The 26,377-nt window shown below is 42.9% G+C and overlaps 1 protein-coding gene across 3 annotated transcripts in view; it reads left to right on the forward strand.

The window, feature by feature from the left end:
- The window catches only part of MTF1 (metal regulatory transcription factor 1), a 55,302-nt gene that overhangs the window by 6,140 nt on the left and 22,785 nt on the right, over positions 1–26,377 (forward strand). For all 3 annotated transcript variants that reach the window (XM_017892104.1, XM_017892107.1, XM_017892106.1), the window contains exons 3-7: positions 16,648–16,886; positions 18,360–18,491; positions 21,390–21,463; positions 21,928–22,064; positions 25,174–25,251. In XM_017892104.1, the coding sequence (XP_017747593.1) occupies positions 16,648–16,886; positions 18,360–18,491; positions 21,390–21,463; positions 21,928–22,064; positions 25,174–25,251 (660 nt within the window). The remainder of the gene's footprint in view (positions 1–16,647; positions 16,887–18,359; positions 18,492–21,389; positions 21,464–21,927; positions 22,065–25,173; positions 25,252–26,377) is intronic.

A 26,377-nucleotide genomic window follows, 5' to 3' on the forward strand; every position in this document is an offset into this window, starting at 1 on the left:
ACCCGCCTCAGCCTTCCAAAGTGCTGGGATTACAGGCATCAGCCACCACGCCTGGCCTATCCAGGAACTATTACAGGTCAATTAGAAAAAAATAGGCCACTGGTAGTTACAGTACCAAGGACTAAATGTAAGATGTTACTAAACAGAAATAGGGTGAATGATTTAGCAATATCTTTTTCACTGTGGTTGAGGTCTTGAAATTGCATATGGCTTATTGATGGCATATCACTTTACCTTTGCTAACCTTAGAGAGACCATCTTGTCTCACCTCCTACCCTATGCAGAAATTTCCCTATGGCATCTCTGACATCAGTTAATCTTGTTTTTGCTTGAAGACATCCAGAACAACAAGAGTACAGTGTTTCATACCTCAGCCCAATACATTTGTTAGCCAGCTCTGATTGTTAGAAAGCTTTTACTTGTATAGAACCCAAACCTTCCTTTCTGCAGGTGCCGCCCACTGGTTCTAGATCTGCCTTCCCGAGTAAACTTCCTCCCACAGGACAGTCCATCAGCTATTTGAAGATCATGGTTTTTTCTTCTTCTTGTATAGGCTAACCACCTCCATTTACTTAAATGTCCCTCTGTGACATTTTCCCCAGTCTCTCATCAGCCTAGTCACCTTTGATTATATGAATTCCAGTTTTCCAAAGTGCCTTTTTTTTCTTTTCTTTTTTTGAGATGGAGTTTCGCTCTTGTTGCCCAGGCTGGAGTACAATGGCACGATCTCGGCTCACTACAACCTCTGCCCCCCAGGTTCAAGCGATTCTCCTGCCTCAGCCTCCTGAGTAGCTGGGATTAGAGGCATGTGCTACCATGTCCAACTAATTTTGTATTTTTAGTAGAGACAGCGTTTCTCCATGTTGATCAGGCTGATCTCGAACTCCTGACCTCAGGAGACGCACCTGCCTTGCCCGCCCAAAATGCTGGGATTACAGGCATGAGCCACCACGCCTGGCCCCAAAGTCCTTTTAAAATCTGCAGTTGAGCACAGTCTCATAAGTGTGAGTCAATTAGCATTGAAAACAGTATGGCTCTTATCTCTTAATATGGACACTGTACTACGATTACCATATAGTCTATATTTTATCAGCAACATCTTACTGTTAGCTTATAGTTGGAAATTTCTAGAGTAGTGCTTCTTAACTGCGGGCAGTTTTGCCCTCAGGAGATGTTTGGGAATGTCTAGAAACATTTTGTATTGTCACACTGTGGAGGTGATACTGGAATCTAGTGGGTAGAGGTTAAAGACATTGTTAAATGTTTTACAGTGCACAGGACAGCCCCCTACAACAAAGAACTGGCCCAAAATAGCAATAGTGCTGGGATTGAGAAACCCTGCTCTAGTTTATTCTCATGTATGCAGCTGTCAGATCTTACAAAAATGAAAATGGGGACCTGCCTGTAGGCCTTATTAAAAATATCTACTGGCCGGACATGGTGGCTCACGCCTGTAATCCCAACACTTTGGGAGGCCAAGGCGGGTGGATCACCTAAGGTGAGGAGTTTGAGACCAGCGTGGCCAACACAATGAAACCCTGTCTCTATTAAAAATACAAAAAGTTAGCTGGGCTTGGTGGCAGATGCCTGTAATCTCAGCTACTCCGGAGATTGAGGCAGGGTAATTGCTTGAACCCGGGAGGTGGAGGTTGCAGTGAGCCAAGACGTGCCACTGCACTCCAGCCTGGGCACCAAGAACGAAACTCTGTCTCAAAAAATAAAAAATAAAAATATCTCCCTATGAAATTTTATCTTGTTGATTTCAGTCCAATATTTGAGCTTGTAGGGGGGTTCATTTCAACTCAACAAACATTTAGAGAGCAAAATGCTGTTATGCTCTGTGGATGCTGCAGATGGTTGTGGTAGTAGATTTACAGCATAGAAGCAGAAATTGTTTACACCAGTAATCATAGCAGCAAACACAATGTGGTAAATGTGAAGGAGAGGTACAAATATTGCACTGTGAGCACAGGGAAGCTCACCCTTAATTCTGGGATCAGGGAAGTCTTGTGAAAAAAGTGGCGTTTAAGCTGGTCTTAAAGAATACATACAATTTAGGAAAAAAGCAGGAGGTTTTTTCCAAGAGAGAGGAACAGCATGAAACAAGGAATGCAGGTGGGAGACAGGCCATTTTCAGGGAATAGCCAGTTGTCCTGTTACAACAGAGTCAGCACACTTTTTTCTGCATAGGGCTAAACAGTAAATATTCTGGGCTTTGCAGGCTATAAGGTCTCTGTTGGAACTACTCCATTCTTCCATTGTAGTACAAAAGCAGCCATAGACAATTCATAAATGAATGAACATGACCAAGTTCTGATAAGACTTTACAAAAACAGGCAGTGGGGTGGATTTGGTTCACTGGCTGTAGTGTGTCGACCCTTAGACTAGAACATAGGAGTAGAAGGAGATAAGGATGGAGAGAGAACAAAGATCCAAACATGGAAGGCAGTGATAATCTTCCATGGGTTTTGAACTATACTTTTCTAGAAATGGTGGGAAACCATTGGAGGTGTCTAAGCCAAGGCTAGAGTGGTTAGAAAGAGAATGTGGTTAGAGTAGCATTTTAGAAAGACTGGTCTGGCAGCAGAGGTAGCTTGGAGGCAGAGGAAAACTGGAGACTTTTTGCCCAGTTAGGAGACAGTTGTAGTTTATGTTTGGGGTTTCATTTAAATCTGAAGAAAGGATAGTGGCCTTGTTCATGAGAAGAATCAAGAGCTTTTGTAGAGGTATGAGAGAACTTTGTACATGTTATTGGAGTTTGATGAATGAGCCATGAGTTGGGCATGATTCAAAGGTTTTGAATAGGCCGGGCACAGTGACTTGTGCCTGTAATCCCAGCACTTTCAGAGGCCGAGGTGAGTGGATCACTTGAGGTCTGGAGCTCTAGACCAGCCTGGCCAACATGGTGAAACCCTATCTTTACTAAAAAGACAAAAGCTATCTGGTCATGGTGGTACATGCCTGTAGTCCCAGCTACTTGGGAGGCTGAGGCAGGAGAATCACTTGAACCCAGAGGGCAGAGGGTGCAGTGAGCCAAGATTGTGCCACTGCTCTCCAGCCTGGGCAACAAGGTGAGAATCTGTCTCAAAAAAAAAAAAAAAAAAAAAGGTTTTGAATCATGTTGATTGAAAGGATTCATCCATTTTCCCAAATTTGTTGAGTTTCTGCTGTGTCTTAGCACAGCTTTTTGATGGAACTTCAAATCTAGGTGAAGAGTTAAGCAGTTAAGAGTCTGTTGTGATAGATATTTTAACAGAGGTGTATTCGAAGTGCTGTGTGCATGCTGAGGAGAAAGTGGCTAACTCTGCTCCCTGTACCCTCCAAATGGTGATCCCATTCATAGGAATCAAGAAAGATGGGAAAAGGAAAAAGTTTTGGTGGGGTAATTAATGAGATTGGTAGGAGTGTGTTGAACATATAGTCCTTGGAGAAAAGTAACATGAACAAATGGAAAGCTCATTGGAAACATGGGAAGCTCATTGGAAACATGTATCTGAGGTCAAAGAAATGGTTTGGAGTTAGAATGGTAGTAGAAAGGGACCTTCAAACTGTGGGTAGTTTGCTTAAGGGAGAAGTAAGAGTTGGCCAGAGAACTTCAGGGTTGGAAAGAGAGAGGAACCCAAGAAGATCACAGTAGTCAATGGGATGGGTCGACTGCAGTGTTGTGGAAGCTGAAGGAAGAGAGTGTCAACAAATGAGGATATTACTCTGTGACCCTGCAGAGGGACTGAGGAGCCCCAAAGAAGCCATTAGTTCTGCTGGTTGTGCAGTTGTTCACATATGATGAGAAGACTTGCCGCAGAGCACTAGGGCTGAAGGCAGGTTTTGAGTGATGAAGAAGTGAGTGAGTGATGAGGAAACAGGAGGCAGGAAATGTCAAGTTGGCTTTTTTTTTTTTTTTTTTTAAATGTTTGGTAGTTAGAGGAAGAAGAGTGATGAGGCAGTAGTAGCTAGCTCACGGGGCTTATATCATTTTTATTTAGCATAGGTAATTTGGACATGGTTTAGGACCTAAACTTTAGGCCATCCTCCATTAATGATTACTGTGTGAAAGTGTTTCATGAGCGAATGGTTGGGAAACATTAAGTTAAACCAAGACAGAAATTTGTTGATTGGGACTTCTCAGAGCCTTTGATGTGCCACTAACTAAGAAGGAAGAAAACACAGAATTTTTCAAATGCTTTAAACTTGAGAAACCATTTTTTCGGATCCAATTTCCAGGGATCAGTGTTTTGTGGAACACATTTTGGGAAATGCTGATCTAGGCAGAAAAGGAGGAGATGGTACAGAAGGAATGATTATGCAGTCAGTGAAAAGCTGTCACTTTTCCACTTTGTACTATTCAAATTGGTTTATTCTATTTGCAAGTCTGGTTTGCCATTCATGTCTTCAGGTCATTGATAATCATATTGAATAGCACAGGGTCAGGGATATTATGAGCACTTTGTTCAGTTTGCTGGGGATTTAGCTCACTCCATTTTCCTCCTCCCACCCACATTTTTCCATGCTATCCATGAGACCTTTGTGGAAGATGCTGTATTCTTGAAATCAGTAGGTTTGGGGTTGGATGGAGTTTGAAGGAGAAGTAGCAGTAGCTTTAGTCTTTGAAAGTCTTGCTTAATGATCAGACATTCAGGAGGCTTGCCTTCCTGAAGCACTGCCTTAGCTTAGCTTTTGTTTTGGCAGTGATTTGGGTATTAAAATCCACTTAATTGGCCTGAAGAGGCTGATGTTTATGACTACTCGATAACAGACTTCATGATCCTTTAGCCCTTCCTTAATCCTTTTCCTTTCATTGTTTTTCAGCTTGGTTTTTTTTGTTTGTTTGTTTGGTTTTTTTTGTTTTTGCCCTCCATGCACAGGTGTTACTCTTGAGAAATCAAATCATTTGATAACTAGTTGGTCTTCTTGGCTTCCCAAGCAGCTTATTTTCTGAGTCACATTTTAGCTTGAATTTCCTGTTTACTCTTGTTTTTTTCATTGTTTCATATAGTGTGGAGTTGGCTTACCTATTACTTCATTTTCTTTTCTTCATGCTTCTCTTATGCAAAAAATAAACCAACCAGAACCTTGCCACATACAGTCTTTTCCTACCACAAGGCCACTGGTCATTCTGACTCAAATTTCACATATCTTATTCTCATGCTTTTTGTTTCATTACTGTCTCCCTACTGATTTGGTAGCTTTGAGATCTATCTTTCTCTCTCTTTCTTCTTTCTTTCTCTCTCTCTTTTTTCTGTCTTTCTCTCTCTCATTCCCTTCCTCCCTCCCTTCCTTCCTTCCTTTCTCTTTCTGTCTTCTTTCCTTTCCTTCTTGAGACAGGGTCTCACTCCGTCACACAGTTTGGAGTGATTACAGTGGTGGGATCATAGCTCACTGTAACCTCAAACTCCTGGGCTCAAGCAGTCCTCCTGCCTCAACCTCCCAAAGTGCTGGGATTATAGGCATGAGCCATGGCACTTGGCCAGCTTGTGAAATTTCTAATCAAAATATTTTCATTCTGCCCAAAAACAAGTTTTTTTTTTTTTTTTTTTGGTTGAGACAGGGTTCCATTTTGTAGCCAGGCTGGAGTACAGTGGCACGATCATGGCTTACTGCAGCCTTCACCTCCCAGGCTCAAGCCATCCAGCCACTTCAGCCTCCACAGTAGCTGGGACCACAGACATGTGCTACTGTGCCGGCTACTTTTTGGTTGTTTTGGTAGAGAGGGGTCTTGCTATGTTGCCCAGGCTGGTCTCAAACTCCTGGGCTCATGCAGTCCTTCCAGCTTGGCCTCCCAAAGTATTGTGATTACGGGTGTGAGCCACCATGTCTGACCCTTTAAGGACTTTCTACTCCAAGTCTCTAAGCAGCTGTGTCTTATTGTCGTTTGTTTACTTTTTTTTTTTTTTTTTAAGACACTGGGTCTTGCTATGTTTGCCTAGGCCATGATCATAGCTCACTATAACCTGGAACTTCTGGCCTCAACCAATTCTCACTCCTTAGCCTCCTGAGTTGCTGGGATTAAAGGCATGAGCTACCACACCCGGCAACTATGTTTTCTTTAGTTGGTTTGTGCGGTCCATTCTTGAATCCATGCCCTTCCAGAGAACCTGCCAGGACTGTCTAGTTACCTGTTCATCTACCTCTGTCTGAACTACATTAATGATGTGATATATCCTCCATAGCTAACTGACCTTGCCAGTTTTCTATAGAGTAGTTGGCCAAGGAGCATGAAAAAACCCTGTGAATCATATGCCAGATTTATTCTACATGATGCACCAAAGTATTCCAGTGCATTGATTAGGAAAGGTATCGTTTTCTTTCAAGAAGCACAGTTACAGCGTTTTTTTTTTTTTTTTTTTTTTTTTTTTTTAGATGAAGTCTTACTCTGTTGCCCAGGCTGGCGTGATCTTGGCTCACTGCAACCTCTGCCTCTGGGGTTCAAGAGATTCTCCTGTCGTAGCCTCCTGAGTAGCCGGGATTACAGGCATGCACCACTAGGCCTGGCTAAATTTTGCATTTTTAGTAGAGACAGCGTTTCGCCATATTGATCAGGGTGGTCTCGAACTCCTGACCTCAGGTGATCCACCTGTCTTGGCCTCCCAAAGTGTTGGGATTACAGGTGTGAGCCACCACGCCTGGCCTACAGTGATGTTTTTAGGCTGCTTGGTGTATTGCTCCTCAGCACACCATGAACTAATTGTATGGCCAGTGGCATTCCAAGAGGAGAGTTATTTTTTTTAGTGTGACAGATTTTAAGTATAAGAATAACAGGAAAAATCTGACTCCAGTGTTTTGGAACCTTTTTGCAGTGTGTGTCCTTTACTTTGGGAGACCTAGTTCCAATCTCATGCCTTATTATAAATTCCTCAGGCAGTAGAATGACCCACTCAGACAAACCAAGATGTTGTTGACTCCCCTAGAAGAGAACTACCCACTTTTTAGTCTTTGCATACTGTGATTACATTTCTTTGCAGATTCCTTTCTGAACTCTGATGAACTTGTAAGTGTGAGGTTCTGTAGGAATCCAGAGCAAGAAGCATTTTCCATTTACCCCCATATGAAGCCATTTTATCAGTGTGTCTGCATGTGTGTTATGTACCTCTCCTTAGTAACCAGCATTTCCATCACTCAAGTCCACTGGCCTGGAAAAGGGACTAGAGTGGTTTTGTGTACAATTGGGTTTCAAACTTGGTGCTATAGGAATTATAGGTCTCGATGTACATTTTACATAGGTTGTACATTTTAAGTACTGCTAACATTTTGCTATTATATGACATTGGCAAAAGAACCTGAATTTTATTTTTTTCCCCTCTTACTTAAATCAGGCTTATTTGTTTCTTCTGTGATGTGCAAAGGGATAGTTTCAACCTAGGTTCCAGCTTTGTTCTGTTTTGTACTAGCTATGTGGCCTTGGGCAAGCTGCTCTGTTTCCTTTTTTATAAAATCGAAATAAAAATATCCCATTGCATTTTGTGAAGATTAAATGAGATTTATTCATATGTAATACGTGTAAAACATTTAGCATAGTGTCTGGTGCATCATGGTTGTTCAGTGGCTGTTCATTTGCTTTCTTTTCTTCATAGGCCCCCATGGTTCTTGAAGGAGGTAAAGAGGTAATGTCCAGTTTCACAAGAGGTTAAAATGTTCTTTGTTAGGTACTCTTTGGGAGGTGTTTTCTCCTTGAGACAAGCTTACATATAAACTGTGATTAGGTTGCAGAATAGCCCATAGAAATCTTGGTAACCCCTAATTAGCTGAACTGTTGTATTAATGCCACCATGGAACATAAACCACCACTTATAACTGTTTTATTCATTTAATCTTTTTGAGACAGGGTCTCACTCTGTCACCCAGGCTGAGTGCAGTGGAGTGATTACAGCTCACTGCAGCCTTGATCTCACCAGCTCAAGTGATCTTCCCGCCTCAGCCACCACACCTGTCTAATTTCTTATTTTTTTGGAGAGTCGAGGCCTTGCTCTGTTGCCCATGTTGGTCTCGAACTTCTGGGCTCAAGCGATCCTCCCACCTCAGCCTCCCAAAGTGCTAGGTGAGCACTTACAGGCATGAGCCACCTCACTGGCCCATACAACAGTGTTTTTTTTTTTTTTTTTTTTTTGAGACGGAGTCTCACTCTGCCACCCGGACTGGAGTGCAGTGGCCGGATCTCAGCTCACTGCAAGCTCCGCCTCCCGGGTTCACGCCATTCTCCTGCCTCAGCCTCCCGAGTAGCTGGGACTACAGGCGCCAGCCACCTCGCCCGGCTGGCTTTTGTATTTTTTAGTAGAGACGGGGTTTCACCGTTTTAGCCAGGATGGTCTCGAACTCCTGACCTCGTGATCCGCCTGTCTCGGCCTCCCAAAGTGCTGGGATTACAGGCTTGAGCCACCGCACCCGGCCACAACAGTGTTTTAAAATGAGAACCTGTTTGTAGTCGCCTGCAGGCATTCTGTGGATATCAGCTCTTGCCACTCCTCTCTCTTATACTTGGCTTCCTTTGACTTAGTATCAGGCCACTGAAATTATTTCCATGGTGGGCATTTGGGGCACCAGGCAGAGCAAATGGCTGTCAAAGAATGAGGACTCCTATTATGCTCGCAATGGTGATAGAGAGAGGGAGGTGGCTGGCTGCTGAGTAACTGCTATGTACCAATCACTATGTTATAGGCTTTAATATATTTTTGTGTTTAATTTTCATAACAATCCTATAACATAGATGCTATTAGCTCCCATTTTATAGATGACAAACTGAGGCTTAGAAACACACAACTAGCAAATGGTAGAACTGAGATTTGAACTGAGGACTTTCTGATGCCAAAGCCTATGCTTTCTGCCATCACACACCACTTTTGCAAAGATATAAGAATCAGGTATTGAGACCTGTTGGCTGTGAAAAGGGCTAAGAAATGAAGGGACAGCAGCATTTGTTCTGTAAGGGTAAAGGTTTGAAGTGTGGGGAACAGCGGGATGAAGTCAGCTCTCATAGTGGGGGATGGGAGGCCTGTCGAAATGAGGTCTTCAGGGTTCTTATATTTCTGAGCTTTTTGCTTGTCCATTATGGAGAAGAAATGATATCAGTGCCAGTGTGGGGAATGGAGTCAGAGGGAGAGGGAAGTTAAGTCCCTAGTGATAGGGAGGAAAAGGCAGTTTCTACAGCCATAACAGCCGGGCCAGTCATTTTTTTTTAATATTTTTAAATTTTTTTTTTATTTTTTTGAGACAGAGTCTCGCTCTGTTGCCCAGGCTGGAGTGCAGTGGCGCGATCTCAGCTCGCTGCAAGCTCCGCCTCCCGGGTTCAGGCCATTCTCCTGCCTCAGCCTCCCAAGTACCTGGGACTACAGGCACCTGGAACAATGCCCGGCTAATTTTTTGTATTTTTAGTAGAGACCAGATTTCACCGTGTTAGCCAGGACGGTCTCGATCTCCTGACCTCGTGATCCGCCCGCCTCGTCCTCCTAAAGTGCTGGGATTACAGGCGTGAGCCACCGAGCCCGGCAGGCCAGTCATTTATTTATGAGAATGTTCACGTGCTAGGTGCCCAGAAGCAGGAACTCTCTTGTGGAATAGGGGGCTGTAAATGTGTGTAAAATCTACTTCTCACTTTCACTTTCTTTTCCTCTAGGACAAACCCAGCCTTTTTTTCTTTTTTCTTTCATTTTTTTTCTTTCTTTCCACAGGTGTTGACTTTTTTCTTTTTCTAATTTTTTAAAGCTTTTGCCTTCTGGGGTTGCAGTGTTTAATTTTCTCACTTTTGCTCATCTCATTCACCTTTCTTCTCTGATTCTGTTACCTTAACAAGGCAGTCATCTTTGTTAAATATTTCTGTATTCTAGAACTGCTCAGAACACTTTGTAAATCAGCATCAATTCTCTGAAAGCTCCTACTTTGTGCCCATTACTAGCATGAGACGCTGTCCTCAGTGAACCTAACCTGTGCTCCTTCCATGTTCCCTAACAGGGTAATCGACAGCTGTTTGAGGCCACTCGGGAAGATTAAAGTTATGCTTAGAGCCTGAAACTCTTTTGGAGGAACACTTTTTTTTTTGTTTTAATGGAATCTTTGGTAACATTATGTTCGTATTATAGATATACTCATTCCTTTTTTTTTTTTTTTAAATGGGGACTCACTCTGTCCCCCAGCTGCTCATGTCTTTAAATTCAGGTTGGGGATCACTACCTTCAAGAAGCCTTTCTAAGGTCATTGAAGTCTAAGTTAGATGTTTCTTTGATATATTCCCATAGTATGCTGAATATCTGTTATCAGTACAACTTCTCAAACCATATTATTCTTGTTCGATTCTTTTGACTTTGAGCTCTTTGAGAGCAGGGACAATTTTTTTTTTTTTTTTTTTTTTTTTTTTTTTTTTTTTTTTTTTTTTTGGTATTCCTAGCACCCAGGACAGTATAATTTCTGGAACATAATTTTTAGGATGTATGAATGATAAACCTTAGTTGTACTGAAATGTTCCAAATGTTGCAATACCTCCTGTATGTAACCATGAAAACCTACACGTTTTTTGCAACTTCCTGCTCTGATCCAGTTTGAGGAGGTTTAGTTTTCCCTTTTTGTGAAATTTTGTGCTATTTTAAAATGATTCTGAAAGACAAAATAGTGACTTCTTCTTCTTCCTCCAAATGAGGCAAGAGATTACGCGTTTATTCAGCATTTTATGGGGGGAGCAGGCATTTTCTTTGACAGTGAACTGTCTCCCCCACTTTTAAATACAAATATTTTCAGGTCTGATGTGGTGGCTCATGCCTGTAATTCCAACACTTTGGGAGGCTGAGATGAGAAATTTATTTGAGGCCAGGAGTGCCAGACCAGCCTGGCTTAACATAGTGAGACCCTGTACTCTACAAAAAATACAAAAATTAGCCAGGCATGGTGGTACATACCTGTAGTCCTAGCTACTCAAGAGGCTGAAGTAGGAAGACTGCTTGAGCCCAGGAGGTTGAGGCTGTAGTGAGCTGAGATCATGCCACTGCATTCAGCCTAGGTGACAGGGAGAAACTCCATCTGTTCAGTCAATCAGTCCATCAACCAATAAATAAAGATCAAACAAATACTTTTCCCAGTCTGTGTCCTTTTCTAACTTGCTGTCCCCTCCCCCTTTCTCTCTCTCCTCAGCCAAGTTTCTGGAAAGTGTAGTTGATATTCATTGTCTTACATTCTCACTTCTGTTCCTACCACTCCAGTGAAGCTAGTTGTGCTGAAGCAATTATGACTTTGTGAGTCAGCTAAATCCAAAAGGTATTTTATCAATCATCTCTGCTACATTTGACCTACTTGACCATTCTCCTTGAAACTGTTCCTTTGTCACATGTCACTTGTCCTTGTCACTACCTTTTCAGTCCCACTGGTTTTGTTCATTTGTTCATTCATTCAGAAAATGTAAATCAAGCACCACTTCTCCACAAGGCTGGTCCCGGAAGTTGTGTCAGTGAACAGGATAAACGTGGTCCCTGCTCTCATGGAGCTTACAGTCCAGCTGGGAAGTAGCTATTCATTCATTTAATTGGACAAATATTTATTTAGTGCCTGTTGTTTTTCAGATACTGTTGTGCCTACCATGAAACATAATGATGTGAATGGTTTAATCATGTAATTATGGCATCTTAATTGTATCATGTGCTTTACAGAAAACCCTGAAAACCTGTGATTAGGATACCTATTCTAGTTTGGGATAGAAGTAAGGGTCAATGAGGAAGAGTTCCTAGAGGAAGGGTCATTTAGTGGAAGCCTGAATTGTGCAAGTGAAAAAACCTGGATGGGAGCAGAGTTTGGCGGGTCAGGGAGACAGGATGGGGTAGTTAATTATTTGTTGCAGTTACGTATAAAAGTATCAACAGCTGTAGCATCTTAAGAGTGAAATTCTGCTCTTATCATTCAGCATTGTTGTAAGCTTTATGGTTGAGACATGCAGACTCCTTTATCCCAGCATCCACAGTCCCAGTTCTCCTTAGTGGTGAGTGATCGTTTTCAATTCTCTATCTGGCAGCACCAAAGAGGTTTTTAGTCTTGATGGGAAGTCAGAATATATGCATGAGACGATAATTAATAGTATAAACTAAGTGTCAGATGAGTGGTATAGTAAATATTACTGGCATTCAGAGAAGGACACTGTCATGTAGACATGGAGTGATTGTGAAGGAGCTTGGAGTTCCTGAGGCTTGCGTTAAAGGAAGAGAAGGACTCAGAAAAGCAGAGAAGAGAGGATCTAGGCATTTCCAGTAGAGAAGGAGAGAACAAAGTCAAGGAAGTAGGAATCAGTCTTGCAAATGAGTAAAAGTGTACTGTTGCTTATAGGCCTAGACAGAGTCTTCTGTTTGGCTGCTTACCAAGTAATGTGATAGAAGACAGAAGAAGCCCTGGAAAGATCTTTGAATGTTAGGCGAAGGAATTGGGACTTTTATCATTTGAGCAGAGAGATGACATATGTGAAAAACCGTTTTAGACTTAATCTGGCAACAAATGACTGCAAAGCTAGGTCCTGAGACATGAGAAGAATGCCTGGATTAGTGGTTCAATAAGGAATTCAGTTTAACAAATATTTGTGGAGCTTCTCCTGTGTGGCAGTGGAAAGAGAACCCAATGAACAGGTGAGAGCACTTGACTAAGGAACCTAAAGACTTGTACAAGGTCAGATGGGGGTTGGACAGATGGGGGAGTGGTGGGAAGGGAGACAGGAGGAGTAGGGGCCCTCCCTACTACCCTACTCCCACAGGTTTCAGAGGTTAGCAAACTGTGGCCCACAGGCCAGATCCATCCAGTTACTTGTTTTTGCACAGCCCTTGAGCCTAAGAATGGTTTTTACATTTTAAATGATTTTTTTTAAATCAAAAGAGTATATCATGATATATGAAATTCAAATTTTAATGTCCATAAATAACGTTTTTGAAACAGAGCCTTGCTGGTTCATTTACGTATTGTCTGTTGCTACTTTAACATGCAGAGGTGACTAGTGACACAGACCATAAGGCCCACAAAGCCTAAACTATTTTTTGTTTAGCCCTTTACAGAAAACTTTGTCCATCTTTGAGTCACAGTCATCCTTATCTCAGATCTCTTCTCTGAAACGAAATGTCCCTCTCCTACCTGAGGCTTTCCCCTCCTCCCGAGCTTTTGAATGTTTCTCTTCTTCATTTTCCTCCTTAAATCATCAATTTCTTCTTCCAGGACTTTTCTGTCCCCAAATATGTTCAAGAACTGACTAACTTTAAAAAAAAAAAAAAACCAGGCCAGGTGTGGTGGCTCAAGCCTGTAGTCCCATCGCTTTGGAATGCCGAGGCGGGAGGATTGCTTGGGGCCAGGAGTTCCAGACCAACCTGGGCAACATAGCAAAACATTTAAAAATCATCTGGGTGTGGTGGCATGTGCCTGTAGTCCCAGCTACTATGGAGGATGAGGAGGGAGGGTCACTTGAGCCCAGGAGTTTAAAGTTACAGTGAGCTATGAATACACCACTGCACTCCAGCCTGGGCAACAAAGACCCAGTCTCTTAAAAACAGAAACAAAAAAACTTTATCAACTCAGGAGTTCACTTGTGCTGCTGTACTTCATCTCTAGCCTCTACCTCCACTTTACCTTTCATTCAATCACCTGCATCTGGACCCTGATCCCAGTAGTCTGCTGAAACCAGTCTTGCTAAGTCATTAGTGAATTCCTAGCTGCTGGATCCAGTCACTTCCCCAGTCTTTACCTTCCTTGTTTTCTCTGACATTTAACATGTTGATCATGTTTCCTTGAGACCCTTTTTCCTTTAGCTCCGGTAACATCATTGTTCTTGATTTCTCTGTCTCAAAAAAAAAATATATATATATATATACACACACACACACACACACACATATATACATATACATACATATATACACACACACACATATATATATGTTGAACAAAAGTGCCAGAATTCAGTCTTCTGCTGCCAAGTCTAGTGCTTCTACTGCATCAGTATAGATATGAGTAATGTTTGGGAGATGAGAGACAAAATTTGGAATCGTTACACCTACGCTTAGAGGTAAAGGGAAAGAAGTGTCTCAGAGAAGGAGTTAAAGAGTGTCCCAAGGCATTACTATGTTGTGAAGGACAAGTTTTCAGACATTGAGGACATGATCAATGAGATATGTTTGCAAATAGTCAAGGAAAATAGGGAAGGATGAAAGAATTTGACTACCGGGAAGTTAAGAGAATAATTTCATACAGTGAAGCCATCTTGCCAACTGGTTAAGAAATACATGGGCATTAATGGAAATGGAGGCACACATGTCAACTGCCATTTTTTAATTAAAAACAATTTTTTTCTTTTATTTCTTTCTTTTCTAAATCAGCCCAAAATGTTATTACTATTTTTTCTATCACCTAGGCTGGAGTCCGGTGGTGTGATCACAGCTCACTGCAGCCTCAGCCTCCCAGGCTCAAGTGATCTTCCCACCTCAGCCTCCTAAGTGCTGGGACTGTAGGCATATGCCAGCACGCCTGGCTAACTTTTGTGTTTTTTGTAGAGATGAGGTTTTGCCATGTTGCCCAGGCTGGGATTTTCTTTATTAATATTTTTATTTTTATTATTGTTTATCTACTTTTTCTTCCCTCTTTTTTTTCTTTTTTGAGGTCAGGTCTGGTTCTGTCTACCAGGCTGGAGTGCAGTAGCAGTCATAGCTCACTGTAACCTTGAACTTCTGGGCTCAAGCAATCTTACCTCAGCTTCCCAAATAGCTGGGACTATAAGGCGCGTGTCACCATACTCAGCTGACTTTGTGGTTTTGTTTGTTTTTGGTAGAGACAGGGTCTTGCTGTGTTGCCCAGGTTGTCTTGAAATCCTGGTCTCAAGTGATCCTCCTGCCTTGGCCTCCCAAAGTGATGGGATTACAAGCATGAGCCACCACACCCTGCCTTCTTCCTCTTCCTCTCCTTCTCCTTCTCCTTCTCCTCCTTCCCCTTCCCCTTCCCTTTCCCCTTCCCCTTCCCGTTCTTCTTCCTCTTCCTCTTCCTCCTCCTCCTCCTCCTCCTCCTTCTCCTTCTCTTCTTCTTCTCCTTTCTTCTCCTTCTTCTCCTTCTTCTTTCTTCTTTTCTTCTCTCCTTCTCCTTCTCCTTCTTCTTCTTCTTTCTTTCTTTCTTTCACTTTATTTTTCTTGTGTAAAATCCCTGTGTTACAGCCACAGTGGAGCCTGGGTCCTCTGCACAGAGACTGTGGTATGGGTCTTGAAGAGGTGGTCAGTGAATTTCTGATAGGGAGACTTGGTAAATACAGTCTTTTTCCAGAGATCGGGGTCAGGTAGCTATAGGTCTTAGAGGTGGCCTAAAGGGTGGCTTTGGTGAAGTTGTCCAGGGTAGCAGTGCAGCCCCTGGTGGAGGTGTAGCAGTTGTTAATACCAGCCATCAGCAGCAGTTTCCTGGGCACAGGGGCCAAGATGATGCCAGTGCCTCAGGTGGGGTGGGGGAGGGATAAGGTGCACCACCACAGAGCCACAGCAGCCTGTCACCTTGCAAGAGATAGCATGGGGCTTGCTGATCTTGTTCCCCAGTGGCCTCTACAAACAGGAACAGTGGAGAGCTTGACCAGGATCATGGCCCCTTGGATAGCATTGGCAACCTCCTTGGAGCACTGAACATCCAGACCGATGTGGCCACTGTAATCCCTGATGGCCTTGAACCTGGTGTACTGGTCAGTGCGGGTCTGCTTTTGCAGAGGTGTAGTCTTCAAAACCTCATCCTTGAGAGGTGACCCCAGCAAAAAGTCAATGATCTCAGACTCCTTGATGGGCAGGGAGAAGAGCTAGATCTTCTCCAGGGATATGATCTTTGTGTCCTGGACCAGGCAGCCCAGCTTGGTGATGTGCGTCCACTCCTTTTTCTCAGCCTTGCCTCTGAGAGCTCCATGGCCTCAGCCCTGGCTCCTGGCCAACCACAGCCATAACCCTGTCCCCAATATCCCTGCCAAACAAAGTCTGTGATGAAGCTGCTGGGCCTCCCATTCCAGGCCCTCCGCTGTACTAGAGTCGTCTGCCGTTTGGTATTTGTCAGAGAAGCAGCTTTTTTTTTTTTTTCTTAACCTTCTACCATGAGGTGAATAATTGACTCGCCTTTCAAGAAGTTTGATGGTGAAAGGAAACAAGAGATTGGCAGTTTAAGAATTATCACATCACCAAGTCTTCCAAGAAATTTGCAATATGTTGTCAGTTTGTAGGCTTGAAAATATGCAGTGGAAACGATCTAGGGAAATATGTTTGATGGTTAAGTATGTAAATTTCAAGATGTTTTAAACTCAATTTAATATTGGTCAATCAAGTTGTAGTTCTGGAGGTCAGGGTGTTTAGTCAAGCCTTAAAACAAAGTTAAGATCTTATTTGAATACAGGTAGCTGTAACAGTATAGTGTACTTTTAGTGTGTAGATGTTTATAGAGTCTGAAAACACTCTTATATTTATTTAGAATATTCATCTACATATAGACTTATTTCTTCCCCATAAATCATTATGTGTTGTCCAGGTATGATTTGATCAACAATAAGGTTTTTCACTTTGCTGCTAGAGGCTGTTTTCTGTGTTTATGATGAAAACCCATTTGTATTGTCTACAACATCTCTTGGGAGCTGAGCTCTGGGTCAGAAAGTTAAGCCCTAGGCAGTTCTTTTGTCCTGTTGATGAGGTGTCTTCTGTCTGCCAGGTAAAGCGGTACCAGTGTACCTTTGAGGGCTGTCCCCGCACCTACAGCACAGCAGGCAACCTGCGAACCCACCAGAAGACTCACCGAGGAGAGTACACCTTTGTCTGTAATCAGGAGGGCTGTGGCAAAGCCTTCCTTACCTCTTACAGCCTCAGGATCCACGTGCGAGTGCACACGAAGGAAAAGCCATTTGAGTGCGACGTGCAGGGCTGTGAGAAGGCATTCAACACACTGTACAGGTCAGCCTCATCTCCGTCGCTCTGCCAGCCTCTGACCTTGACCTTGTTGTGACTGCAGGGCTCTTTCTCCTTGCAGGGGAGAGTTATTCACTTTCAGGGCTTTAAAAGACCGCAGCTGTGTTCAACTATGTAAAATTCCTTTCTGCCAGATCTCAGAAAATGAAAGAAAAAATTTAAAAAATGCAATAGAGAAACTTGTTACTTTTTTTTTTTTTGAGATGGAGTCTCACTTTGTTGCCCAGGCTGGAGTGCAGTGGTGCAATCTCAGCTCACTGCAAGCTCTGCCTCCCGGGTTCATGCCATTCTCCTGCCTCAGCCTCCCAAGTAGCTGGGACTATAGGCACCTACGACAAAGCCCGGCTAATTTTTTGTGTTTTTAGTAGAGCCGGGGTTTCACCATGTTAGTCAGGATGGTCTCGATCTCCTGACCTCGTGATCCGCCCGCCTTGGCCTCCCAAAGTGCTGGGATTACAGGCGTGAGCCATGGCTCCCGGCCTTAGAAACTTGTTACTTAAAGATGAACGTATCTTGGGTTGGTTAGAAGCGACAGTACGTTTGTATTTAGATTTGCATCTCATGGAGCGGCATTCTGGCCTGGGCATTTCAGTGCTTGGCATACAGTACTATCTCCCCATGGCTCAGGATCTTTGTACTAAGGCTTCTGTCCTACCTCAGCTTGAAGGACTTTTCTATCCTGAGAAATGGGGAGTGGCCCATTCAGTAGCCAATTCTCTTTTTCATGTTTGTATCAGGAGACTTAATAGTCTTCAGTACTGAGTATAAAGTAATAGAAATAACAATAGTTAACACTTAAAAAGTACTCACTGTGTGCTAGGCATGATTCTAAGTGCTAGTCCCCACAGCAGCTGATAAGTAAGTGGAAGCACAGAGGGGTTCTATAACTAGCTCAGGTTTCTCCATCCAAGCAGGTTGTGGGGTCAGAATTTGAATCCCAGGAAGTCAGTCTCCAGAGTCACACTCATATCACTATGCTATTCTCTGCATTTCTTTTGGGGCAAAATATGTTGGATACTAATATGTTATGGGTATGGAATTCTTACACACTTGATCCTGAAGCACATTAAGCTGGCATGGGGAGGCTCTGTAGAACTTTATGACAGAGGGAGGCCGGGCACGGTGGCTCACGCCTGTTATCCCAGCACTTTGGGAGGCCCGAGGCAGGTGGATCACCTGAGGTCAGGAGTTCGAGACCAGCCTGGCCAACACTGTGAAACCCGTCTGTACTAAAAATACAAAAATTAGCCGGGCATGGTGGTGGGCTCCCATAATCCCATCTACTTGGGAGGCTGAGGCAGGAGAATCGCTTGAACCCAGGAGGAGGAGGTTGCAGTGAGCTGAGACTGTGCCATTGCACTCCAGCCTAGGCGACACGAGCGAAACTCCATCTCAAAAAAAAAAAAAAAAAAAAAAAGAATTTTATGACAAAGGGAATTTCTCTGGAATATTTTGCAGGCTGAAAGCACATCAGAGGCTTCACACAGGGAAAACATTTAACTGTGAATCTGAAGGCTGCAGCAAATACTTCACCACACTCAGTGATCTGAGGAAGCACATTCGAACCCATACAGGGGAAAAGCCATTTCGGTAGGTCTTACTGTTTGCTATTTGTCACTGACCGGGTTTCAGCTGGGGGTCTTGATACACTCTGAAATTTTTCAAAAGAGAAAGAAAACTCCCTTTACTAGCTCTTTCTTTGGCAGTGTTAGCTCACCCCAGGATAGCTGTAACCAACCACTGCAGATTAGAGGGGTGCTGATGGAGTCCAAGAACATCCTCACTCTGTGGATGATGGCCTTTCTGCCTCATTGTTTCCATTTATTTCCAAGAAGCATTTGTTGAAACTCACTTATGTGGTAGGTACTTTTGTTAGTGCTAGAGAATTACTCAGAAGCAGGCCTTCTTCTTAAGAACCTTTGGTGACAAAAAACCCACAAAATTTGTGGATAATGTCTGAGGCTGCAAGATGGCCAAAGTGCTTTGAGGCCAGAGGAGGGATACCTAAGAATCAAGGAGGGGAGGGGATGAGGAGACAAGAGAGGAAATGAGAGGTAGGGATGCTTAGCTTAGTGGTGCAGTTGTTACTTGTTCAAGTTGCTTTGTAATAATATCTCGTGTGTATACACAAACATATAGGAGCATCCATTTTTATTCATATATGTCAACATATGTATATCAAATAGATACACGTACTATAAACTTGAAGGAGCGACTTTGGTTATATACTTTTTTCTCTGCTCATAGTATATAACATGATTCTGGGCATTTAATAGGTGTTCAAAATCAGCTTTGGGATGATTAGATGACATTTTAAATGAGATAATCAGTTTGTAAGGATTTCCCCTAAATGTAATATAGATAGATGTATTGCCGAAAACTGACCATAAACAACGTCTTTGAGGCCGGGCATAGTGGCTCACGCCTGTAATTCCAGCACTTTGGGAGGCCGAGGCAGGTGGATCACTTGAGGTTAGGAGTTTAAGACCAGCCTGGGCAGCATGGGGAGACCCCATCTGTACTAAAACTACAAAAATCAGCCAGGTGTGGTGGCACGTGCCTATAGTCCCAGCTATACTGGAGGCTGAGGCAGGAGAATTGCTGGAACCAGAGAGGCGGAGGTTCTCCACTGCAATCTGGTGAACTGAGATTGAGCCATTGCACTCCAGCCTAGATGACAGAGTGAGACTCTCTCAAAAAACATAAATAAATAAAAATAATAATGTATTTGAATTTTGTCAGGGGATATCACAGTTATATTCAAGGCATTAAATATGCTACCTGTTCCTTCTTCAACCACTCATTTTATCAGAGTACTTAGAAACAAAAAGTCTTAGGGACAGTCAACTCTTAGATGCCAATCAAATGTAATTGTGAGCTGGGCGTGGTGGCTTATATCTGTAATCCCAGCACTCTGGGAGACTGAGATGGGAGGATCACTTGAGCCCAGGAGTTTGAGACCAGCTTGGGCAACATAGTGAGATCCCAACTCTACAAAATTTTTAAAATTAGTTGGGAGTGGTGGCGCATGCCTGTGGTCCCAGCTATTTAGGAGGCTGAGGTAGGAGGATCGCTTGAGCCAGGGAGGCCAAGGCTGTAGTCAGCCGTGGTTATGCCACTACACTCCAGCCTGGGCAACAGAGAGAGATCATGTCTCAGAAAAAAAAGGAATTGTGTTTTTAAGTTACAAATGTATTCCTGAGTCATGATCCCTTTAAGGGCAAGAGTAGTTAGATTGTAATTGGTTACTCTACAGATGGATGCTGTGAAACTTAGGTTATTCCCTCCCCATCCCCACCCCATAGGCTGCTGAGAGGACTCTGATTGCTATCCAGTCACGTGCATTTCTTTTTGTGATGATTAAAACTGAATTTTTCTTGAATATTCAATGAGACTTTAGACATGAAGATGATTATATGTAATTAAAAATGAAAATGCTCTAGAGAAGCTTTCTATTTAAAGAAATAAAATATTTTGGTTTATAAGAAAACGCATTCATTCATGTAAGTAATTAAGGAATGTCTGCTATGTGCAGGAGCTACAGAAAGAGCTACGTGGATCCTGTACTCAAGTAGTTTACACTCTAGGAGAGCAGATACCAGATGTATCTACAGAGAAAATAAGATTGGAAATGAGAGATGCCATAAAAGAAATGTAAAGAAATGCCTTAGGAGTTCTGAGGAGGGAAAGATTCCTTTTAGCTTTGGTTATCAAGAGTAAAAGAGAATGAAGTAGATCTCAACACACAAGATTATACATAAGTTACTTGAGCCTATCTTCTGATTGATTGATTTTGTTCTTATATTTCAAGCCATGTGCATATTTGAGAGCCACTTTGCTCACTCTTGATATTCCTAATGTTCCACTGGCAGATTTTTCATATGGACTGGCACTGTCAGTAGAGGTCTCTTAAGTAATTCATCAAAAGACTTTTGTTGTCAGGGCTCTCAACATGGGCCTTACCTGTAGGACGAGAAATACTTATCCTGGGCTCTCAGTTCCCTCTGATCCCAGATATGCCACCTTACTTTTTCAAGGACCTCTCGTCATTCCCATTGTTTAAAACCAGTGTCATTGATCTGATCTTAGTGTTCTGAATATTTGTTTTAGTTTGTATTTATAAGAGATGTTCAGAGGCCGGGTGCGGTGGCTCACGCCTGTAATCCCAGCACTTTGGGAGGCCAAGGTGGGCAGATCACAAGGCCAGGAGATCGAGACCATCCTGGCTAACACAGTGAAACCTTGTCTCTGCTAAAAATACAAAAAATTAGCCAGGCGTGGTGGTTGGGTGCCTGTAGTCCCAGCTACTCAGGAGGCTGAGTCAGGAGAATGGTGTGAACCCAGGAGGCAGAGCTTGCGGGGAGCCGAGATTGTGCCACTGCACTGCAGCCTGGGGGACAGAGCAAGACTTGGTTTCAAAAAAAAAGATTTTCAGGATAAAGGTCTATTAGCTAATTACTCCTGTTACTCTTTCCTTAACAAATTTAGGTGCGATCACGATGGCTGTGGAAAAGCATTTGCAGCAAGTCACCACCTTAAAACTCACGTTCGTACACATACTGGTGAGTTTGGGCCAATTTTTATTTTTTATTTTAACATTCATCAAGCCTGTAACTATCAGTTTTCCACTGAGACCTGTAGAGCTAGGTGGATATACAGAGACATAGATTCTGTATATATTCAGATGAGCCTAATTAGCTCAGCCTTACCTAGAGTGTTTGGGTTTCTTTCAGAGGCGGACCTCAGGTATTCAACCTTAGGAAATGAAACCAATACAGAGACATGCTAAAAAAAACAACCTGTGAGAAACAAATCTTCTCTTTAAACTTCCCAGCAGCAGTCATTCCCAGTGCTTTGCTCTGCATTGAGTTTTAGGACTGAGATGATTAATGTGTAATTTATTCAACTTTTAACAACTGTTAGCCAAAGTTTCTTAAAAATATTTACCTCTGTTAGGAAAAGGCAGATTTCTTAATCCAGTGAAATGACTTTATGGTAAATTAACACGACTTTGTTATTCTTGCAGGTGAAAGACCCTTCTTCTGCCCCAGTAATGGCTGTGAGAAAACATTCAGCACTCAATACAGTCTCAAAAGTCACATGAAAGGTCATGATAACAAAGGACCCTCATACAGTACACTTACACAACACAATGGATCAGAGGTGTGTAGTGTTTTTGTCTCTTGATCTGGGTACCACAGAACATCAACAGTTGTTTGTGTATCACAATCAAAGGTTAAAATATCTTCTCTGTATATCTGTTAGTGAGAGGGAAGAAGTCAGGGTCAAGATCAGTGTCTTGACTTGTGTATTTAACCACCTACTCAACGTCTCCACCCAGATATCATCTACTCTTGTCAAACTTAACATGTTCAAACCTGTTCTTCCTGCAGTCTTCCTCATCTTGGTAAATGGCGGCTCTGGTTTTCTAGTGGCAGAGGCCAAAAATCTTATAGTCATTCTTGACTCTTTTTCCCCTCACACTCCACATCCACCAGCAAAGTCTGCCAGCTCATCCTTGATAATTTATCTAGAATCCGATCACTTCTTCTGATTACTTTATTCAGTCTACTATTGTCTTTTTGCCTGGATTATTGCAATAACCTGTTACGTGAGCTTCTTAGGACCTTTTCCCCCTCTTCTGTCTACTCCACAACAGACTGTTCTACATATATTAGCCAGAGAGATCTTTCTGAACTATAAAGCAGATACTGTCTGTCCTCTGCTCATAACCCTCAGTAGCTTTTAAATTTTATTTATTTTCATAGATTTTAAAAAATTATTTTAACATAGAGGTGAGGTCCAAGCAGTCTTTCCCTTTCCCCACCCCACCCCGCCCCGCCTCCTGTCTCGACCTCCCAGTGTGCTGGGATTACAGGTATGAACCACCCCACCTGGACTCCAGTAGCTTCTTGTATGTGTCACTTGAAGTAAAAGTCAGAGTCTTTATAGTAGGCTACCGGGCCCTACACATTGTGGCCTGGTTGCTTCTCTGATCTCATCTACCTCTCTTTTTTTTTTATTTTATTTTATTTTATTTTATTTTATTTTATTTTATTTGAAACAGCGTCTTGCTCTGTCATGTAGGCTGGAGTGCAGTGGTGTGATCTCTGCTCACTGTGACCTCCACCTCCCTGGCTCAGGGATCCTCCCAAATAGCTGGGACCACAGGCATGCCCCACCACGCCCGGGTATTTTTTTGTATTTTTTGTAGAGATGGGGTCTTCACCATGTTACCTAGGCTGGTGTTGCACTCCTGAGCTTAAGTGATCTATCTACCTTGGCCTCCCAAAGCACTGGGATTCAGGTGTGAGCCACTGTGCCCAGCCTACTTTTCTTCCTCTCACTTCAGCCATATGGTCCTCTTTGTGGTTTCTTGAACCAAGGAGTGCCCACTCCTACCCCTAGGCCTTTATACTTGCTGTACCCTCTGCTTGGAACGTCTTCTCTAGATACGTGCGTGGTTGATACCCTCTTTCCTTCACTCTCTACTCAAATGCCACTTACCTAAGAGAGCTTCCCTAACCACCCAGTGAAAGAGAAACTCCTATCCCAGAGTTCCCTACTGCCCTTACTCTCCATAACACTTATCCTCTCTTATCCTCTCACACACTGTATAGTTATTTGTTTTTTTGTCCTCTCTCTCCACTAGAACGTAAGCTCTATGGGGGCAGGACTTTAGTTTGTTCATTATTGTGTCCCTGGGCCTGGAACAGTGTTTATGCATAGTAGATGCATTACGAATGTTTGTTGAGTGTGTGCATGAATAGGAGTACCTGAGGTAAGCAGGGCTACCACCTAAAGTGTGAATTGTGACTGGCGTTCTGGGACTCCAGAGTTCACTTAGCCTGGGCAGTGGAATTTGAATTCTAAATCCCAGGTACCACTCTGAGTAAGGAGCCCTTCGGTGTCCATGTGGGAAACACAGTGGTGGAAGGACCATTGACTTTTCAGTCAGAAGCACTGGATTTGTCTTCTGCTAATTAGCTGTGTGTTTTGGGGCACTTCATTCCCACTGTCTGAGCATCAGTTTTCTCATATTTAAAATGGGAATATAAGTTTGTGGCAATTTGTTACAAAAAGAATAAAAAACGGGGATATAGAATAATACTTCCAAGGTTTATATGAATGGCAAATGAGGTCATGTGAAATCACTGTAAATCATGAGACCAGGTATACAGATAGTATTAATTTCACATTATTATAGGTTTGTTACTCTGGAACCTTAGTCATGAGATAATACTAAAACTCTTCATTATTATTATTACTATTTTTCTTTTTTGAGACAGAGTCTCACTCTTGTTGCCCATGCTGGAGTGCAGTGGCATGATCTTGGCTCACTGCAACTTCTGCCGCCCAGGTTCAAGTGATTCTCCTGCCTCAGCCTCCCGAGTAGCTGGGATTACAGGTGCCTGCCACCACACCTGGCTAATTTTTGTAGTTTTAGTAGAGACAGGGTTTCCCCATGTTAGCCAGGCTGGTCTCAAACTCCTGACCTCGTGATCCACCTGCCTCAGCCTCCCAAAGTGCTGGGATTACAGGCCTGAGCCACCGCGCCCAGCCTAAAACTCTTTTTTTTTTTTGAGATGGAGTCTCGCATTGTCATCTGGGCTGGGGTGCAGTGGCCTGCTCTCGGCTCACTGCAACCTCCGCCTCCTGGGTTCAAGTGATTCTCCTGCCTCAGCCTCCCAAGTAGCTGGGATTACAGGCACACACCACTGCGCCTGGCTAATTCTTTGTGTTTTTAGTAGAGACGGGGTTTCACTATGTTGGCCAGGCTGGTCTCAAATTCCTGACCTCGTGATCCACCCACCTCGGCCTCCCAAATTGCTGGGATTATAGGCATGAGCCACCATACCCAGCCTCTAAAACTCTTTATTAATAATGTTTAAGAAATGTAAGATATTCTTCTAAGAATATCAGGATTTTAAAAAATTAAGTAATTCACAGGGTGGGGGAAGCAGGGAGGATAGCATTAGGAGATATACTTAATGTAAATGATGAGTTAATGGGTGCAATACACCAACATGGCGTGTGTATACATATGTAACAAACCTGCACATTGTGCACATGTGCCCTACAACTTAAAGTATAATTTAAAACAAATTTAACTAATTCACTTAGCCCTTGCTTTGGTTGGCTTAAACTTCTTCATATAACACATGTAGACATGTGGAACATTAGGGACTTTGTAATCAAGTGTTTTGTTACATGATATGCCACTGTAAATCCTGATTTTTATTACTCAATTAGAATTTTTTCTCTTTTACAGGATACAAATCACTCACTTTGTCTAAGTGACTTGAGCCTTCTGTCCACAGATTCTGAATTGCGAGAAAATTCCAGTACGGTAAGTGTATCTGTAAAACCAGTGCTAGAAAAATAAGGGCAAGAATTAAGCACTCCCTTTGGTGGGAAAATTGAGGCTGGCCAGTCTTTGAAGTTTTCTAGGTTTAATTGTGTTTAGTTACTGACCATGTAGGATTTTTTTCTTCTTCTCCTGATAAGAGTTCTTTTTTTTTTTTTTTTTTTTTTTAGATGGAATCTCGGTCTTTCGCCCAGGCTGGAGTGCAGTGGCGTGTGGCGTGATCTCCGCTCACTGTAAGCTCCGCCTCCCAGGTTCACGCCATTCTCTTGCCTCAGCCTTCCGAGTAACTGGGACTACAGACACCCGCCACCGTGCCCAGCTAATTTTTTGTATTTTAAATAGAGACGGGGTTTCACTGTGTCAGCCAGGATGGTCTCAATCTCCTGACCTCATGATCCACCTGCCTCAGCCTCCCAGAGTGCTGGGATTNTTTTTTTTTGAGATGGAATCTCGGTCTTTCGCCCAGGCTGGAGTGCAGTGGCGTGTGGCGTGATCTCCGCTCACTGTAAGCTCCGCCTCCCAGGTTCACGCCATTCTCTTGCCTCAGCCTTCCGAGTAACTGGGACTACAGACACCCGCCACCGTGCCCAGCTAATTTTTTGTATTTTAAATAGAGACGGGGTTTCACTGTGTCAGCCAGGATGGTCTCAATCTCCTGACCTCATGATCCACCTGCCTCAGCCTCCCAGAGTGCTGGGATTACAGGCATGAGCCACCATGCCCAGCCTCCTGATAAGAGTTCTATTAGGAGAGGCTGTTCTCTCTGATGCCTCATTCCTTTTGACCCAGGTCACTCACTTCGTAACCTCCTGGCCCCAGAAAATTTCTTTTTTAACTCATTTAGCAAATATGTATTGACCAGGCACTATGCCAGTACCGAGCTTACAGTAGTAAAAAATGTTGGTATAGTTTGTCCTTGAGGAACTTCCTTGAGGAAGTCTAGTAGTGTAAGACATAACCAGAATTCTAGTTTCTGGACTTTTTCAAACCCTATCTATGTGACCTGGCTTGGTCTTTTCCTTTTCCTTTTAATTTTAATTTTACTTATTTTTTTTCTCTGCCATGGGGAGAGAAAATTTCCCTTCTTTAAGTTTATTAACTTTTTGAA

This window comes from Rhinopithecus bieti, unplaced genomic scaffold, assembly GCF_001698545.2.
Source record: "Rhinopithecus bieti isolate Rb0 unplaced genomic scaffold, ASM169854v2 scaffold_22548, whole genome shotgun sequence".
NCBI lineage: Eukaryota > Metazoa > Chordata > Mammalia > Primates > Cercopithecidae > Rhinopithecus > Rhinopithecus bieti.